Below are 19,866 nucleotides of genomic sequence, written 5' to 3' on the forward strand. Positions count from 1 at the left end.
TGTGACTATCAGAAAGGGTCACATCAGAATTATTTTACTTAGGGTGTGAAAAAGTAACATCTCCTTCCTTTTATCTGAAGGTCATGACAGTTTGGATTCTCCAAGGCTTCACTTGTTCCCCATGTATGCCAGGTCACTCGACAGCTGCTCACACTACAGAAGTGAATGCTGCCACAATTGAAACATGTTGCTCATTCAAATGTACAGTTACAGGAGGATTCACTGTGTAAGTGTGATTGCTTTATACTTATTACTCACACACATACTGTACCTTAATAAGTCAGTCCATTTATTTAGTAAGAGAACAACGCAGCTATTGTATAACCTGGGTTTCTTTCTCTTTTTTTCTCTTTCTTTTGTTTCCTCTTTCTTGTTTAGTTTCCCACTCCCAGAGGGCTTTTTGCCATTCCCAGAATCCTTTGCTTCAGGTTTTTGGAGCAACTGTGAGCACCACTGAGATAGTGTTACTCTTTGATAACGACAGTACAGTGATGGCATCAGGTTTGTGAAATGAACACTGAGAGATCTATTCCATCACATTCTCTTACACAGAGGACAACTAGCTACAGTCCAAATATGGACAACATCCCCTGCACAAACACACTAAGGCACCAGATGAGCCTTCTTCAGTTTCTCTCCCTCACTCTTCTTCTTGAATCTCGTCTTCTTTTCCCTCTTTTTCTGAGGATTTCTCGCTCTTCTCATCATCTTAATTTGTTGTCACTATTTTCTAGCATTGTCTGTATAAAGAGACATGAGGTGGGTTTGGGAATCAGGTATTTTCTTTAACGGGTAGATCATTTAGTTGTTTGAAGGGAGTTGGGGTATTTTGAAGACTATACTGCCCTACAAAGGCAAAAGGCAGTAACTTCACAGAGTGCAGAACTGAGAAAAAATACTTTAAAGTTTGTTTGTTGTCCAGACAAAATAGTTCCAGGCAGATCACTGGATATGTGGCAGTTTTATGGCTTTATATTAGGTTATACTTTGTAGATATTAATCCTGGGCTCTGATTTGGTCTTTGACCCTTATTTGGAAGTTACTGTATTCTGCCTTTGCATGGCTTGCCAAAAGATATAGTCATGCCAAGGCAAAAGGCAGTAACTTCAATTTCATCTTGTCACTTTAGTTTTGATCACAATAAAAAACCAGTATAATGAGAAATATGATAACAATCCTTATTTTGATATGGATATAGAGTGACATTATTATATTATGGTGTTCTTGTGTTGTTCCAAGTATCTTATAAGATAAAAATTATTGCAATTATTTTTGGATAATAATCTAATTTGGCATATGGGGCCTGCATACAATTACATGTTTAAATAACTCCAAGCATTATGTTTGTAACTTCAAAATACAGTCATTCCTCCTAGATGAAGTTCTGGCAATAGCCAATTGGCTGCAAAACTATTTTGTTTCAGTAGCTGAATGCAGTAACACGATTGGATGGAGTATTTTTCATCCACGTTGACTGATTGGTGACACATGACATCGATCAGGTATATCAGCTATGCAAAACAAAACATTTGATATGTTTTGCATACCAATCAGGAATTGTATTTGGATTTATTTTTTAATTCATTTAACTTGCAAAAGAGTGTGCGACGGGCGTCTGCTTATCCAAATAATTGGAATGGATTTACCGCGATTCGGTTATAGAAAAAGGTAGGCGTTTGCCTATTAATTACGGCTGTGCTTTTTGCTTATCGTTTGGTCTGTGGATGTGCCTGTCTGCCAGGGGGCAAGGCAGCGCTGTGTGTTAGTGTGGGACGCTACGTTAGCTTGTCTGTCAGAGAGACGTGCTGGGCTGTCAGTGTCACAGTGTCAGGATTTGCCATCATGATTTCAGATCATTGGGTGCCCAACTATGGCTATTATTTGCCTTTGTTAATTGTTTTACAATTCTGAACGCGCCTGGAAGCAGTTCTGCTGTCAAGATTGTTGTTTGTAATCAGTTGCTTGTAAGCTAACTAGCTAGCTACAGCTAAGTATAACCTCACTTTTTAAGTGTTCCAAACCAAAGGCAGAGTACAGTAACTCCGCAGTGCAGTAGCCTCCTACAGTAACTCAGTTACAGTAGTACAGTTCAGTGCAGCGAGACAAAGTCAGAATACCGCAACTCAAGTTGCTGTGGTTTGCCTTGGTTTCTCTAGGCTTTTTTGAAGTTACTGTAAATACAACCCCTATTTTCTAAAAAATACAACACAGTAGAGACAGGATATTTGGCCACATGATAAAGAATGTCTTTAATGTCACAAATATGATTTTAACTCATTTTTGACCAAAATTGAAGTTACTGCCTTTTGCCTTTGTACGGCAGTATACCAGACCAAATACTGTACGCATCTATTCAGCAGTGCCCCCTCTACTGGTTACTAGGTGTTAGGGCAGATCCAGGTGTACTTGTAGAGGGTCATTTTGGCTAACATGCTCCCTGAGGAGTACCCCTCAGGCAGTTCCCGCCTACTAATCCTGGTACAGCCGTCCTGAGGGCTCCAGAGGGGCTGGCACGCTGCCTGACAGCTGCTCCCTAAGCTCCCTGTCCCGTTTCACACAGCTGGCGTCCCGCCATAATACCACATCATCCTGACCCCCACTCGCGCCTGACTCCAGCCCTTTCCCCATTCTCCACAACACCCCCTCAAACATACCGACTTCCTCCCTGTGGGTAGGGCTCTCAGGGAAACCAATGTTTCACAGGCTTGTGTAGCACAACAGAGAAGCATAAATGCATTTAATCTCAGTTACCGACGCTGCCTTGGGGGAGAGACCGTTTCACAGTGCTACTGGCATTAATCTCAATCAGCTTGTCAGCTCAACTCTACTGTCTGACATCAGACCCAGGGAGCAGGGGTTGTGCAGCTCCATTCAAGCTGGGGGAGGTGTGTTTGTATGTGTGTATGTGTGTGCTTGTATGTATGTGTGTGTGTGCGTGTGCGTTTGTGTTTGTGTGTGTGTGTGTGTGCATGTGCGTGTGCGTGTGTGTATGTGTGTGTGTGTGCATGTGTGTGTGTGTGTCTGTGTGTGTGGAGGGCTTAGCAAAGCACTACAGTGATGGAGCTCTCAGATCATCTGCTCCGGTCGCTGGAGCAGTGTGATGGAGGGCCAACAGCACCACGGTGTGGACCTGCAGAGGACCTCCAGAGGACCCAGACTTGAGCCTCAACGCTGGACCAACCCCTGCAGGGTCTCCATCTTTAGACTGCCTCTGATTCTGGTCAATAACACTCATCGACATAACCATGCAAGTCAAGTGGAGGCACTCATAAGAATGTGAGGCGAAACATTTGACATGTTGAGAGCGACTCAAGATCAAGCAGGACCACCCATACCATCAGCAACCTCTGCCCCCCCAACCCCTTACGGACTAATGTACACACTCCCTGGGGTTGTGATGTAAATGGAAAGTTCTAGTTTTGGCCTCCTGATTCTGGCCTCTCTCTCTCTCTCTCTCTCTCTCTCTCTCTCTCTCTCTCTCTCTCTCTCTCTCTCTCTCTCTCTCTCTTTCCCTCTCTTTTTCTCTTTCTCTCTCTTTCTCTTTCTCTCTCTCTCACACTCTGTCTCTATCTCCCTGTTCCTCTGCCAGTGTCTCCACAGGGGGCTAGTGTTTCTGAACCGTGCAGAAATCACACTTAGTGAACCAGGACCTTTATTACTAATGCCAATGTTCTCCCTCCCCCAGTTTCTCTCTCTCTCTCTCTCTCTCTCTCTCTCTCTCTCTCTCTCTCTCTCTCTCTCAATGTCTCTCACACACGCTAACCCACATTAACTAGGTTCCAGTGTCATTATCTAAATTGAATGAGCAGCGACATCCGATATGATATCATGGTGTAATATAATAGACTGTAATATGTTCAAGGACCAGGACAAAGTCTTCCACTTCTGTCCGCTCAGAACTCCAAAACGTCCTGTTTTGTATGAAGAGATTTAGACACACCACACAAATCATACAAATGATCATACAAAATCATACAACTATTAGAATCAAGACTGTCATTTCGATTCTGCATTTGATCTACGCTATAGATGTCTAATCTAAATCTATTGATGACCAGACTTATAGGTATGGCTTACCTTCGCTCTCAATAGCCACTGGCTCAGGAAATTCTTTTGTGGATGAGGTTAGAACTGAGCTCTCCGTTAGGGCTGCTGGTGCAGACTCCTCTATGATTGGTGGAGGGGATGTGGACTCCTCTATGATTGGTGGAGGGGATGTGGACTCCTCTATGATTGGTGGAGGGGATGTGGACTCCTCTATGATTGGTGGAGGGGATGTGGACTCCTCTATGATTGGTGGATAAGACATGGACTCCTCTGTAATAGGCTGAGGTGGTATGAACTCCTCTGTGATAGGTTGAGGTGGTGTCGTCTCCTCTGTGAGAGGCTGAGGGTTTGTGGAGTCTTCTGTGATAGGTTGAGGTGGTACGAGCTCCTCTGTGATAGGCTGAGGGGTTGTGCTAGGGGGCGGGGCCTCTGCAGTGACGGAGGCAGATTCCTCCATAGGCGGCAGAGGGGTGTCGGGGGTCTTAATGATGGTGGTGGTGGGGGGCATGTTGTCAGTGGGGGGGGCCTCAGTGTCTGTAGCTGGGGGCTCCGTTGGGGGAGTGTTGGCGGTGGTGGTGTCGTCGGTTGGGGGGAGGGGCTCTTGAGGAGAGAGTGTGAAAGCGATGAGGGATGAGCGGGGCGAGGCATTAGCATAAGGGATGCTGCCTCAGATTGTTTATCCAAAGAAAGCCTTACTTTCCTTTTTTCTTCAATACTAACACACGTACGCACCACATACACACACACACACACACACACACACATGCGCGCACACAGAACTGAAGACACAAAATGGAAGTGAGACTTCACACTGCTGAGATAGACTAAAAGCCAAAAGAACAGAACATCTTGCAGCATTTGACACATTTTACTACAGGCTTCTGCAGGCTGATACGTGTGTGTGTGTGTGTGTGTATGTATGTGTGTGTGTGTGTGTGTGTGTGTGTGTGTGTGTGTGTGTGTGTGTGTGTGTGTGTGTGTGTGTGTGTGTGTGTGTGTGAGAGAGTGTCTGCAGTAATTTCTGGTTATATGAGATTATGGATTATTACATTTGTTTGTACATTTTATTATACTCCAAATGCACAGATAAATGCATCATCTCAATGGTTCATCTGGATCCTTAAACACAGACTGGTACATAGTCTAACACTAGCTCTGGCTAATACACACATGTACCACTACCAACTACTCTTTGATCTATTTACTAGTCTAGCTAATGACTAGACTAGCAGTCCTCTATACACTAGTGACTACTAGTCTAACAGTCTATACACTAGTAACTACTAGTCTAACAGTCTATATGTTACGGTACATGTGGGAATACGGTACATGTGGTAAAACTAGGGTTAGGTGTTAGGGTGACTTGGTACATGCTGGCATGTCTAACCCTAACCCTAACCTTAACCCTAACCCTAACCCTAACCATAGCACCCTAGCACCTAACCCTAACCCTAGTTTTCCCACATGTACCGTATTCCCACATGTACCGTAACATATACACTAGTAACTAGTCTAACAGTCTATACACTAGTGACTAGTTTAACAGTCTATACACTAGTGACTAGTCTAACAGTCTATACACTAGTGACTAGTCTAACAGTCCCCACCTGGAGTCTGATCGGGAGGTTCAGAGGGCAGTGATCTGAGCTCTGGGTCTCCAGGGCCCGGCGTGGAGCTGGGTGTGAGGCTGGTAGACTCTACAGAGAGAGGGGACAGAGGCTTATAGAACCATCCACAGCCACACCACACAGACATCTCACTGCCACCCCGTGAACTCTGCTCCCAATAACCACATCTGATGATCTGATAATCTGATGACATGCGCCTCGCCACGCAGACGGACTCGCTAACATAGATCCGACAACACACACTTATGCACAGACACACTCACACATTCAAATACACTCACCACCATGTCCCGTTTTTTTTACGTCTTTTATACGAACACATTCGCATATATTGGGATAATTTGCCACTTAGGTTAATGTAGGCAAAATAAATGATCGCCATAACATTTAATGTCACCTGTCACTCTTAGTCTCCTTGTCATTTGTTAGTGCAGCGCTGGACGATGGAGCACTTTGCTGCACACTAACGATGTTATTGTGATTCAGGGGGGGATTATGTTCGCTAGAACACCTAATGACACCCAGCGGAGTGACGGGATGGTTATGTTTCTCATTGCATCTCCTACGGTCTTCATTGTTTGGGTTGTGATTGGGGCTGGTTTGATGCCTTGTTTATGCAACGCGTGCCATGGATCTCAAAGGCCTTTCATAGAGCAGAGAAGGACGTTAGTAGAGGGCTCGGGTCTATTTGTATATAGCATCACCTTCTTAAAATAATCCTTTAAGTAGCTTTTGAGGAAAAGTATGTTTTTGCCTAAATATCATAATAATAATAATAATAAAATAAAATAAATAAAAAATATGTTTATTTTATTTGTATAGCGCTTTTCCTGCAAACGTTGCAGCTCAAAGTGCTCCAATCATTATATAATCATAATTTAATAATTTAGTCATTTAAAGGCAATATTAAAAAGATGGGTTTTTAGTCTTGACTTGAACATATTTGCTGAGGTTGCATCCCTAATGTAAACTGGCAGTGCATTCCACAATTTGGGTGCATAAAATGAGAATGCAGAATAATATTCTATATATATTCTATATTATTCTACAAATGACAACGATTTCCAACGAATTTTCTTTTATGTTTTATTATTTTGATTCAGTTTATTCAGTTGTTCTCAACCCTAACCATAACCCTAACCCTTAAATATAAAATATGACTTAAAATAAAATATAATATATAAAATATGACTTAAGCCATTATTTTAAGAAGGTGACGATATACTTATGTAGGAAGTCTTACAGTGTGTGTGTGTGTGTGTGTGTGTGTGTGTGTGTGTGTGTGTGTGTGTGTGTGTGTGTGTGTGTGTGTGTGTGTGTGTGTGTGTGTGCTCATATGTACAAAAGTAAAACGTTTTTTTTTTTTTTACCTCTGCTGGTTTTGGGGAGAGTTGGGGTGTTAGGGAAGTGGGTGGGATAGGATTTGACCACCCCTCCCCCCACACCCCCCCGACCACCCCTCCCACCTGACCACCCCTCCCCGCTCACCCCCTGACCACCTCTCCCCCCACACCCACCTGACCACCCCTCCCCCCACACCCACCTGACCACCCCTCCCCCCACACCCACCTGACCACCCCTCCCCCCTCCCACCTGACCACCCCTCCCCCCACACCCACCTGACCACCCCTCCCCCCACACCCACCTGACCACCCCTCCCACCTGACCACCCCTCCCCCCACACCCACCTGACCACCGACTCCCACCTGACCACCCCTCCCCCCTCCCCCCACACCCACCTGACCACCCCCTTCCTCCCACCTGACCAATCAGATGAGGACACTGTGGATCAGGCTAATCCTGGCCTGGGCTCAGAGAGGCTGGGGGGAGGGGCACCTACTGTAATCTCACTACCTGTACACAGGTGATGGAGAGGTTGGATGCTGGGAGAAGGGTGGAGGGGAGGTGTGTGTATGGGTGTGTGTGTGTGTGTGTGTGTGCGTGTGTGCTTGTGTGTGTGTGTTTGTGTTTGTGTTTGTGTGTGTGTGTGTGTGTGTGTACTTGTGTGTGCTTGTGTGTGTGTGTTTGTGTACTTGCGTGTGTGCTTGTCTGTGTGTGTGTGTGTGTGCGTGTGTGTGTACTTGTGTGTGTATGTATGTGTGTGTGTGTGTGTGTACTTGTGTGTGTGTGTGTGTTTGTGTGTGTGTGTTGGTGTGTGTGTGTGTGCTTGTGTGTGTGTGTTTGTGTACTTGCGTGTGTGTGCTTGTCTGTGTGTCTGTGTGTGTGTTTGTGTGTACTTGTGTGTGTGTGTGTGTACTTGTGTGTGTGTGTGTGTGTGTACTTGTGTATGTGTGTGTGTGTGTACTTGTGTGTGTGTGTGTGTGTGTGTGTGTGTTCAGCAGCAGGGCAGCTCCTCCCTTATCAGACCTCAGGCCTCGGATCCCCAGGAGGAAGAGGGGAGGATGAGGATGATTTATGAGATTCGCTGTGCCGCACCATATGCCAACCCTACACACACACACACACACACACACACACACACACACACACACACACACACACACACTGGTAACAAGACACTTCTCACATCGGGGTCAGGTCCAAGCCATATAAAACACCCTAAACATAAGATAAAGGAGGACAGCTATGCATCCTTCACTGTAAGCTGTAGGTTTACTGGGAGTGTGCTGTTACCGTGGTGAAACGTGGTCCCATTCACACTCACACTGTCTCTGCTGTCGTCCTGCTGAATGTACACAACGCGTGAGAAACCTGAATTTTTGGGGGGGTCTGTAGCCCAAAATGTGGACAACGAGAGGGTCATAAAAAGGACGTTGTGTGTCTTAAAGCTTCTGTCAGCTCCTCTTAAAACCAAAGCTTATCACTTCTTAGAGCTCCTGACATCGACCGAAAAAAGGCAAAAGTGCTGAGCTGTCCTTAACTTAAAAGCACTTAAAGGATTTTCCTAAAACATTCAGACGACGTAACAGCGTTCCTGGCATTCCTGCTCCTCCCAGAATTCTAAGTGCTTTCCCCCCCCCCCCCCCTCATGACGGCAGGTTTAAATGCAGCGTGGGACTGACCGTCGGAAGGCTTTAAGGACCACTTTACATTCACGGCCTGACAGAGTGTGTTAATGTCTGTTCTTGCCTCCTCAAACCCACCCAGTCAGAACAAATACAATCAAACTATCCAAAGCGCAATGCCCACTGACATTGCAGTGTAATGTACACTCACTGAACAACACTTTATTAGGAACACTATACTAATGATGGGTAAGGACCTCCCTTTGCTCTCAAAACAGCCTCAAATCTTCACGGCTTTGACTCCCACAAGATGTTGGAAAGATTCCGTTTCGATTTTTCTGGATTTTTTTCAGGATTCTGATCCGGTCACTGAAGAACACTGAACTCATTGTCATGTTCATGAAAGCGTCTCATTGTCATGTTCATGAGAGACGACTTTTGCTTGACATGGTGCATTATCATGCTGGAAGTAGCCATTAGAAGACGGGTATATTGTGGCCATGAAGGGATGCACATGGTCAGCAACAACACTCAAATAGGCTGTGGCATTCAAGTGATGATTGATTGGTATTAATCCAAAGTGTGCCAAGAAAACATTCCCCACATCATTACACCACCTCCACCATTACACCACCTCCACCATTACACCACCTCCACCAGCTTGGACTGTTGACAGGTGTACAGGTGTTCCTAATAGAGTGTATACAAGTATGCAGTGGATGGCTATGATTAGCATGGCACAGTGATATTGTCGACCTGAGACCTACTGTCGCAGTAGTGTCCTGGGTTTTGGTAGGTTAATGCTTATGATTACACGTCTATGTTGTGATCATGTGACATGGTGTCGAATCCAGCCTTTGGCACATGGATCACACATGTTACATAGGTGTATAACAGAGAATGTAATTACACATACACACACATACACACACACACACACACACACACACACACCGTCTTCAAGTGCCCACCTTCCTGAGTGGTTGAAGAGAGCCCTTGAGTAGCTGCTGTGGCTGAGCCTGGCTCTGGGGTAGGACTGGGGCTTGGTTCAGTTATGGTTGAGGTGATGGTGGCGTCTAAAGTTGTGGATGTAGTCACTGTGGTGAATGGCATAGACAATGTGGCGTCTACAGTGTCTGTGAGAAAGCCTATTCCAAGTTGACAGAAAAACAACACATCCAAAGGTTAACGATGAGACTAGCGGAAAAGCACAGCTAGCTCATATTTATGCCTACGAATATCTACAAAACTATATCTATATCTAGAAGGCATATACCATGAGCCTATTAACCCCAGTCCGCTTCTTCTTCCCATGTTCTCTACAGCAGCAGGACCCGCTGCTCTCAGCACTGATGTTGCTACTTTGCCGTTGATCGTTTCTATCTAACAGCTCGGAGCTAGGCGCCTCTCCACAGAGAGAATCCTTAATCAAATTCCCTTTTATTCATTCCTCTAGGAATCACCCGGAATCACACTGCATTACAACACACTTACCCCCCATCCTTCTCTCTCGCTCTCTCGCTCTCGCTCTCTCGCTCTCGCTCTCTCGCTCTCGCTCTCACTCTCTCTCATCCCTTTCCCTGCCTCTGTTTTTCATCCTACCACCCACTCTTCCTGCCCCTTCCTCCCTCCCTCCCTGCCTCCCTCCCTCATTCTCTCTTCCCTCCCAGACAGTGACTTCAGTCTAAATACGAAAGGCAGGAAACTGTGGAAAAATTCCTCCTAAGTCTCAGTTAGTGTGGTGTGGGTATGAAAGGCCAAGGCGACAGGGAAGGCTATCAATAATAAAGCAGACAAGACTGGCGCTGCAGCAGCAGTGAGAGAAGAGAGGCAGATGACTGGCTTAAAAGGATGAAAGGATGAAAAAACAGTGAGGGGGGAGGGGGCTGGGGTGTGACAGAAATAAAGGAGAAAAAGAGAGTGACGCCCATCAACGCCACATCCTCCGCTTTATCGGTGTGGAACTTACTAGAACCGCCACCGGAGGGGGAGCCAGCGATAGCACCTGGAATAGAGAGAAGGGGGGGGGGGGGGGGGGAGAGACCTGTTTATTGGTGCATTCGTTTGACCAGAGATAGGGCAGAGATAATTATACTCTAGTGTGCCAGTGTTCTAGTAGATTCTGGAACACTTTGCCCAGTTCTGGGCCTCTGATGATGAGATGAGAGGGAGGGAGGGAGGGAGGAAGGGAGGCAGGGTGTGTTAGGCCAATTGCCACCGTCCACCCTGGGGAAGGGCCTGCCCCCGTCCCCGTCCCCGTCCCCCCCCCAGCAGGCTTGATCGTCCTGAGAGCTGACAGAGAGGGGGAGGCCAGGACTGGAGTTATGGGAATGTCTGCCCTAGATTATTATTTTATCATGGCTCCAGTGTAACTAGCTAACATTCTCAGAGAAGAGTTCCCCCCACGCACTACACCGCTCTGCACTGAGGTGGAAGAGAAGGCAGTGAGCTCCATGTCTTTCTGTTTCTCTGCGGGCTTTGCTCTCTTCCGTTGCCTGTGTATTTAGGGTTAGGGTGACTGGTTATTGACTGGTTTCTCTTCTCATTCAGGATCTTGTACTAGGAGTTGAGGGATTTCATATGTTTTTTTCATAGATCTCTAATATTAAATTAAATAGTTTTAAATATTAAATCTCTCTGATATTGTTTTTACGGTAATCAATGAATCCTAAATAATACAGATACTTAATGAATAATCAATTAATCCATTTACTAACCAAATATGTTAGTAATTACATCGTAATCATTAATTGTCATTAAAAACAGCAGGGTGGGAGGGGTACATACAGGTGTTGTTAGTAGAAAGGTACAGGATGGGGAGGCAGGCAGGGAGGGGTACATACAGGTGTTGGGGGAGCAGGTAGGAGGGGTACATACAGGTGTTGGGGGACCAGGTAGGAGGGGTACATACAGGTGTTGGGGGAGCAGGTAGGAGGGGTACATACAGGTGTTGGGGGAGCCGTTGGGCGTGGGCAGGTAGGAGCCAGCCTTCCAGGACTTGGCCTTGAAGCCCTTCTTGCAGCGCTGGCAGTCCTGGCCGGTGGTGTTGTGTTCACACTGACACTGGAGGTTCCCGTCCTGCAGCAGACACTGGGAGGCGTGGAGGTTGCACTTACACCTGGGGAGGAGGAGGAGGAGGAGGAGACACACATTCTCTTATTCATTTGTGCAATTAAAGACCATCGCTTTATGTACACAGAAGAGGGAGTTCAGATTTGATGTGAGCGTGCAATAAGAAGTACATAATGACCTCAGAGTTGATAATGAGACTATATTTGGTTAAAGACTTCAGGTGTGTGTGCGTGTGTGTGTGTGTGTGTGTGTGTGTGTGTGTGTGTGTGTGTGTGCGTGTGTGTGTGTGTGTGTGTGCGTGCGCGTGTGTGTGTGTGCGTGCATGGGGAATGGTCCAGAAATGAGATTAAGAGAAGGAAATGAGGATCCCGGGGTTATGGTGTCTATGACTTTAAATTACAGCCTTTTCCAGATGAGCGACTGGATTCCAATCCAGTTTGTTCCGCTGGAGTGAACAGCTATCCGTCCACATCAAATATTAAATAAGAATGGGCCGGTACGGCAGCAAAATGACTACCTCCATCTCCCACCTTCAATCTCATCCTCTCGTGTCTCTCTCAAGTCTGTCTCTCTCCTGTTTCTGGGAGGTTTGATATCTACCTTCCTGTCTGTCTCACCACTTCCTCCACACCTTTCAATGCATCTCCAAAATGTCTGAGTACTGATAATGAAGGCATAGACAGGCGAGACAATGTCAGTTGTTAACGCTGCAAAGTCGAATCTTAAAAAAAAAACTAAAAAACCTCCATTATTCAACACTATTCCACAATCATAGAACCTTCCCTGTGATCACTTGGAGGAAGTTTGACAGGAGCCGCCGACACTGAATCCGTTCTAGGAAGAGCAGCCTGTCTCCCGGACCGCTCTGAAGGACACCCAACATCCATTTAGTCAGGGGAAATTGGACATCTCTTTTTTTTCCCGGTGGCAGATTTGTGCTTCCCCTATGAGCGATCTGGATGTATTAGCCTGAGAGTGGCTGTGACAGACGACAGATCAGAGACGCTCGGGGAACGGCGGTGACTAATGCCAGCCCTGAGTGACTGACAGTGTAGAAACTCATGACATAGACGGGCCCCCATTAAATGATCATGACCTGCTCTCAGGACTTTTATCTTCAGGGATACATCTTATGAGGGGAAGTATCAACTTCACTATCTCAAACTTGTATTTCTTTAATCAATGTCTGAAAGGAGAGTGATTTGTCAGGTAGACTGCAACGCAGCTTATGTTCCACTGGTTTAATGGCCACATCAAACCCAAGAGTAGCTTTCCCTTAGGTCCATTATAGATTTGTCAGTTGGCAAACATACACCTACATTAATGTCTGCATGACTAGATCCATTTGAAGCTATGCATTTAACATGATTCTGGCATCTTCTCTCTCTATCTTTCTCTTTCTCTTTCATCCCCTCCCCCCCCCCCCCCCCCACACACACACACACATACACACAGATAATAATCTTCTCAATATGTAGGAAAATGTGCTTAAATATAGCAAATGCTAGTGCCGTCATCTTTAAATAAGGCTATATACCTTGGAATTTATAGAGTAAAATAGCATATTTCCTTAAAATAAGTAATCCTGACTAAGATAAAAGTCCTTGCATCACTACTAGAAATGAGATTGGCTTACCGTACTTAAAGAAAGAATTAATCTAATTTCTTTTCACTTCTTTATTGAGGACTATTGTTACAGGGTTGGTGTCACGTTAGCTAGCTAGCTAGTTATCTGTGTAATGAAGTCGGTCTGTGTATAATCCGTTTATTTAACAAGTGCACAGTGAACCTGTCGTCCCCCACCCATGATGCATGTTGTCATCATGTAGCTCAATTTACATTAAACAACTACCCAAAGGCCGCTAACGTTAAACAACTACCCAAAGACCGCTAACGTTCAACAACTACCCAAAGACTGCTAACGTTCAACAACTACCCAAAGACTGCTAACGTTCCACAACTACCCAAAGACCGCTAACGTTAAACAAGGACCCAAAGACTGCTAACGTTCAACAACTACCCAAAGACCGCTAACATTAAACAAGGACCCAAAGACTGCTAACGTTCAACAACTACCCAAAGACCGCTAACGTTAAACAAGTACCCAAAGACCGCTAACGTTAAACAACTACCCAAAGACCTCTAACGTTAAACAAGGACCCAAAGACCGCTAACGTTAACAACTACCCAAAGACCTCTAACGTTCAACAAGGACCCAACGACTGCTAACGTTCAACAACTACCCAAAGACCGCTAACGTTCAACAACTACCCAAAGACCGGTAACGTTAAACAAGTACCCAAAGACTGCTAACGTTCAACAAGGACCCAAAGACCGCTAACGTTAAACAAGTACCCAAAGACCGCTAACGTTCAACAACTACCCAAAGACCGGTAACGCCACAAAAAAGCATCGGAGAGGTTGGAATTCCGAATGAAATGAAATGAATGAACCAGTCTGATGAAAAGAATGAACCAGTCTGGATGAAATGAATGGAAATTGTTTACACCATTTATCAAGCAATTTCATCTTCTCCTTTCAAGATCTTTTTTTTTCTCCATATGGTCATTTTAGTTAGTCATTAACTCGTATTAGTTAATATACGCCACTATATATTATAGTATTATTTATTGTATTTTGAAATATCAACAAAAAATATGATTTGCATTACAGAGGCATTAAATCCTACATGCACATTGGGAGTATCTTCTATGTTACTATTTGTCTTTGTTAAGCTTTATTAATTCTGGTAATTATAGTTTCAAGCATTAAGTTACTCAGATCCAGTAATAAAATCTCAGTAACAAGTTATAATATTGTATTAAGATAATTAAGGACAAAAAAGCATGACATGCTCAACAGAATTATCTTGTCAGACAAAAAACAAGCATTCGTATATTGCCTTGATTTAAGATATTTCATCTTACTTAGATATTCATGGGTGAGATGTCAAGGTCAAAGAAACTTGAAAGGTCCATAGATTTTATTTTAGCTGTGTCAACATCATATTCACTTCAAATCAGTGAACAGATAACATGCTGGTCCACCTATGAGTCGAAATCCTCCAAAACAGAAACTGACACTCTTATCCCCAACGACATGCTTTCCCAACTCTTGAAAAACAGTCCAGTCGGCTGAGACATCTCTACCCTCTGTACGCATGAGTGGTTGTGACACTCCGGCTCCTGAAAAAGCCGCTTGTGACTGTCTCTCCTGCTGAGAACAGCTTGTGATGGGATTCTCCCTTTCCCCCTCACAGTCCCTCCACACACAAATAATACATGGCCACAATCATATGTTAATGTGCAAGATGTCTGCCTTCCCTGCAAAGCCATCAAAGTAAGACAAGCAGCTCTTGAAGTTAGCTGAGGACGGTTAAGACAGGACAGCTGGATCCATCAGTGCCCTGACTATGTCTGTTTACTCAGAGAAATAGAGAGAGAGAGAGAGAGAGAGAGAGAGAGAGAGAGAGAGAGAGAGAGAGAGAGAGAGAGAGAGAGAGAGAGAGAGAGAGAGGTTATAACTACGGTACACTAACCAGCACTGAAAAGTAGCCTGTGCATGTAGCGGGAGAAGAGCAGTATTTTATGCAGTAGCTAGTCTGTTGAGAGAGAGAGAGAGAGATGGTGTGTTTGTGTGTGTGTGTGTGCATGTGTACGTGCGTGCATGTGTGTGTGTCTGTGTGTGTGTGTGTGTGTACATGCATGTATGTATGTGTGAGTGTGCATGTGTGTACATGCGTGCGTGCACGTGTGTGTGTGTGTGTATGTGGTATGTGTGTGTGGAGGGGCTTATGCTCCACTCCGGAGCCCCCGTCAGAAAAGACAGGTGTATTGATCAGCTGTTTTTCTGTCCTCATCCAGTACAGTCTGTCTGTCTTTGCTCGCTGTGTTGGCTGAACCGTCTAACTGTGTGTCTACTCCTCAGCCTGTCTCCAGTGGCAGAGTATGCCCCCTGTGTGTGATGCTAGGAGGGAAGAGGGTATGAAACAGGGGAGAGATGCAGCAATTAGAGGAATAAATAAGAATAAAAGATAAACAAACATCAAGGGAGACTCATGGGGAGGCGAGACTGGAAAGCTGCTGGAAGCACCAGCTAATGGGCCTCTCTCTCTGTCTTCTACGTCTGTTCCTGTCCTCTTCTCCAGGGATTAAAGTATCACCCCCCCCCTCTCTTTCTTTCTATCTCTGTCCCTATCATCCCCCTCTTTCCTTCTCACACTTCTTATCATCTACCAGTGGACTCCCAAATCTTATACTATCTGTCCTACTTCCCCCTATCTGTCTCCCTCCCCACACTCTCTCCCTTTCTCTCTCTCTCCCTCCCTCTCTCTCTCTCTCTCTCTCTCTCTCTCTCTCTCTCTCTTCTCTCTCTCCTAGCTACTCCTCCAGCCCCATTGGCCAGTGAGCGTGTCGGGAGTGGTGGAGGTATTAGGTGGCGGAGGTGAGGGATTGTGGGGGCTGGGGGGATGAGGAGGGGTGCAGTACGGGCAGGGAATGGGAGGTTTACCAGTCAGTGCAGAAGTAGGAGAAGTGTAAAGTATGAAAGCCTCCTCCCTGACTGCAGCAGGCTGGCAGGAGGGCTGTCCGCCTCCACAGGCTTTTTAGAATAAAGAATAACAATTGTAACTCACTCTCCAAGGGGTCGGGCCATAGACGGCGACCCTGGAGCGATTAAGGGGTTCAGTGCTTTGCTCGACGACACCTCGACACGTGGCCAGCCGGGGTTCGAACCGCCGACCTTGCGATCATTAGACGCCGGTCTCTACCTCCTGAGCCACTGCTCGCTTGGGATGACGAAGCGCATCGATGTGGCTCGGTCCCCCCCCCCCCACCTCATCTCTCTGCACGACTTCTCCTCCTTCAACCACTCCTGAAAACCTCCTCCCGCACCGCTGAGATGCCTTCCAAAAGTATTTCCAGAAAACGCCAGAGAAACCAGAGTCAAGTGTCAGAGAAACCAGAGTCAAGTGTCGGTGTGTCTGTGCTTTTGTGTCTAAACGACTCTCTTAATAGAGACACTTCTACGACAGGCCTAAATTAGACCCGGACAAAGTGCGACCCGCTTGTTTCTGCTGTTTGTAGAACTGATCCAGCTGGTTTCAGGGTTGATAGACAGGATGCAGACTCTCTACAGCTGTGAAACACAGCCCTCTCACCTCTCTGTTCACACAGAGGAGCACCCAGTGGCCCGGGGTGAGCTCTGAGAGCTGCGTGGAGTCGGATCATTGATCAAGCACGCCTTATTGGCCCCTTCCTGATGTCTTTACCGGCCCCCACCGCCCACCCCCTTCCGCCCCCTCTATCGTAAATTCCGAGGAGCTAATTGGACATGACTGCGTTTATGTTGCAGCTTCATAAATTTCCTTCTCTGAAGGGAGGGGATCGATTTTCCTGAAGTGCAGTCGACTGGAGAGTGGGTGTGAGTCTCTTCAAATGCTCTCCGCCTCCCCCCCCCCCCCCCTCCCCTCCTCCTCCCTCTCTCTCTCTGGGCTAGCAGGTAATCTATAACTGACCTCCAGTGAGCTGGTCACAGCAGGACTATTGTAGGCATATTATTCACACTGACAACAGAAAAGTGAGCGGTACGCTTGCGAGTTGCATTTCATGTAGGAAAGGCGCTATATAAATAAAGCTTTACTTACATACTTACTTACTACGTTTTTGGCTTTGTGATTTACAACATGGTTGGGACATTACAATGCTCTAAAAGTTCAGGATGTGTGTGTGTGTGTGTGTGTGTGTGTGTGTGTGTGTGTGTGTGTGTGTGTGTGTGTGTGTGTGTGTGTGTGTGTGTGTGTGAAAGAGAGAGAGAGAGTCCCTCCCTGCTTTTGGAGTCATATTCCAGACAACATATGATGACAGTGACAAACCTCTGTGTTAGACCATCTGAGGGAGGCAGGGAGGCCATGGGGACTGACCCATCCTCTATAAAACAACTTACTATATTCACACACACACACACACACACACACACACACTGTTACACATAGTTTGGGGTCACTAAGCACACTCCAGAGGAATGTGGGAGCAAGTGTCCAGCTTCAAGACAAATTCAAGTCTCTGCTATGACCTTGATTGCCTTTCTAAGGTGTACAGTGTGTGTGTGTGTGTGTGCGTGTGCGTGTGTGTGTGTCTTTTAGTGACATCCCCAGTGGGGGGGCTTGTTATATAAATATATGCTGAGGTAGTGCGCATCTCTGTGTATGAAAATGCAATCGGACGTTTGCACATTCCTGAGTGTGTGTGTGTGTATGTGTGTGTGCGTGCGTGTGTGCGTGTCTGTGCGTGTCTGTATGCATATGTGTGTGTGTGTGTGTGTGTATGTCTGTGCGTCTGTCCCAGAACTTCTGGGTGAGTGTGTGTGCTGGTATGTGTACCTACAGTACAGTACCTGTGTAAATTATTCACACAGGATGCAGTAAATGGCTCCTGCGTGCCTCGCGCTCTGCCTGGAGAGAGGCTGGCAGGCTGGCGGCCTGCGCAGAGTCAGACACAGGGCTGCTCTCTAAAGTATGTATGCACGCTCTAAATAATGGAGCCCAGCCACAGCCCCGTTCTAGACTCTAATGCTCTGAGGACTCTTCTCACGCACTGGAGAACAGAGCAGAGAGCAGGGAGAGGGGGGGGGGGGGGGGGTCACTGCAAAAAGTAAAAGATGAAATATCTTCAATCAGTCTCATCGAGATTAGCTTTTCTTTGTTGTCTGACTGCACTAGTTTTAAGATATCTTCGCCTTGTTTTAAGAATATCTCGGCAAGTGAAATTTCCCTGTTCTGTTGGCAGAGAATTGCTTATTTTTAGTCATATTTCCCCCCATTTTATTGCTTTTTTCCCCCTTGTTTTTGAGAGCTGACTTTTTTTGCAGTGTGGGGGTGGAGGTGAGTGGGTTCAGTTGTGGTGGTCACATGGGCCCATAAGTGTCATTGGTGTCTTTTTACGACTCTTACTGGCTCCGGTTCCCCTCCTCCTCCACCGACTTGGTGTGTCCCCCCCCCCCCCCAACTTGGTGTGTTCCACCCCTGCCCCCCTGACTTGATGCCCCCCCCCCCCGCCCCCCTGACTTGGTGTCCGTCCGTCCGTCCATCCCCCCCCTGACTTGGTGTGTTCCAGCCCCCCCCCCCCCCCCCATCGATTTAGTGTGTTACTTAGTGTAACCAATCACAGCAAGTAGTTTCTCACTTTGTACTTTTGGTTTGGTCCACTAATTTTACGGAGTTGGCTAGTTAACCCACATCACATCAGCCACAGTCCCATCATAGTAAACTAGATTACTTACTTAGCTAGCTTACTTACTTATCAAATGTACATTTTGTGATATAGACGCATTACGGAGCAGTGCACCCACACCATCTCCTCCCACACCTGTCCTGCATCACGCAATCAGCAGGGAGAGAGGCCGCAGCGCAGAGCTCATAAGAACTGTCCCAGACCCCGAATATCACTACTGCTAAATATAATTCCACAACTGGATACTACTTCATTTCCAATCATAGTTAGCTAGCTTACTTAGCTAGATTAATAATACGAGTTGCTGTTAAATTAATGTGAAAAATATTATGATAATACATATAAAACGGAGGTATGATATTCATTTTCATTTCATTCATTTTGCCATTTAGCAGACGCTTTTATCCAAAGCGACTTACAATTACGAATTACAGGGACATTCCCCCTGGAGTAATTGAGGGCTAAGTGCCTTACCCAAGGGCACACTAGTAGTGGTGTGGCTTCAGGCGGGATTTGAACTCACAACCTTCCGATCCCAAGTCCAACTCACTATCCACTAGACCAGCGTTTCTCAACCGGGGTGCCGCGGCACACTGGGGCGCCGCCTGGCTTCTTCAGGGGTGCCGTCAAATAATTCTATATTCTGACGTTCATATGAATGAATGAATACATCTATAAATAAATGCAATACATCATCAAAATCTGTCTCGCGCGCCCCTTTCCCATGTCACAATGTCAATACCGGGTTCAGCGTAAGGTCAGTGTGTCTGCAATTAGCCTGCATTGTTTTTTCATTTACCGCGTAAAGACATTTTCGAGAGCAATGAACAAGCAAACAAGCAGAATCATGGAACATGACAAACTGACAACAGATCATCCATCACAAGCTAGCAAGGATGCTGAATATTTTGTTCGGATGAAAAG

The 19,866-nt window shown here is 46.0% G+C and overlaps 1 protein-coding gene across 1 annotated transcript in view; it reads right to left on the reverse strand.

Moving 5' to 3' along the window:
* ntng2b (netrin g2b) overlaps nt 1–19,866 on the reverse strand; it is a gene marked incomplete at both ends in the record, with an annotated part of 70,724 nt that overhangs the window by 18,535 nt on the left and 32,323 nt on the right. The window contains 2 exons of the mRNA XM_080528014.1: nt 10,611–10,646; nt 11,587–11,759. Of these exons, the coding sequence (XP_080384140.1) occupies nt 10,611–10,646; nt 11,587–11,759 (209 nt within the window). The remainder of the gene's footprint in view (nt 1–10,610; nt 10,647–11,586; nt 11,760–19,866) is intronic.

This window comes from Nansenia antarctica, assembly GCF_963989245.1.
Source record: "Nansenia antarctica genome assembly, chromosome: 4".
NCBI classification, from domain to species: domain Eukaryota; kingdom Metazoa; phylum Chordata; class Actinopteri; order Argentiniformes; family Microstomatidae; genus Nansenia; species Nansenia antarctica.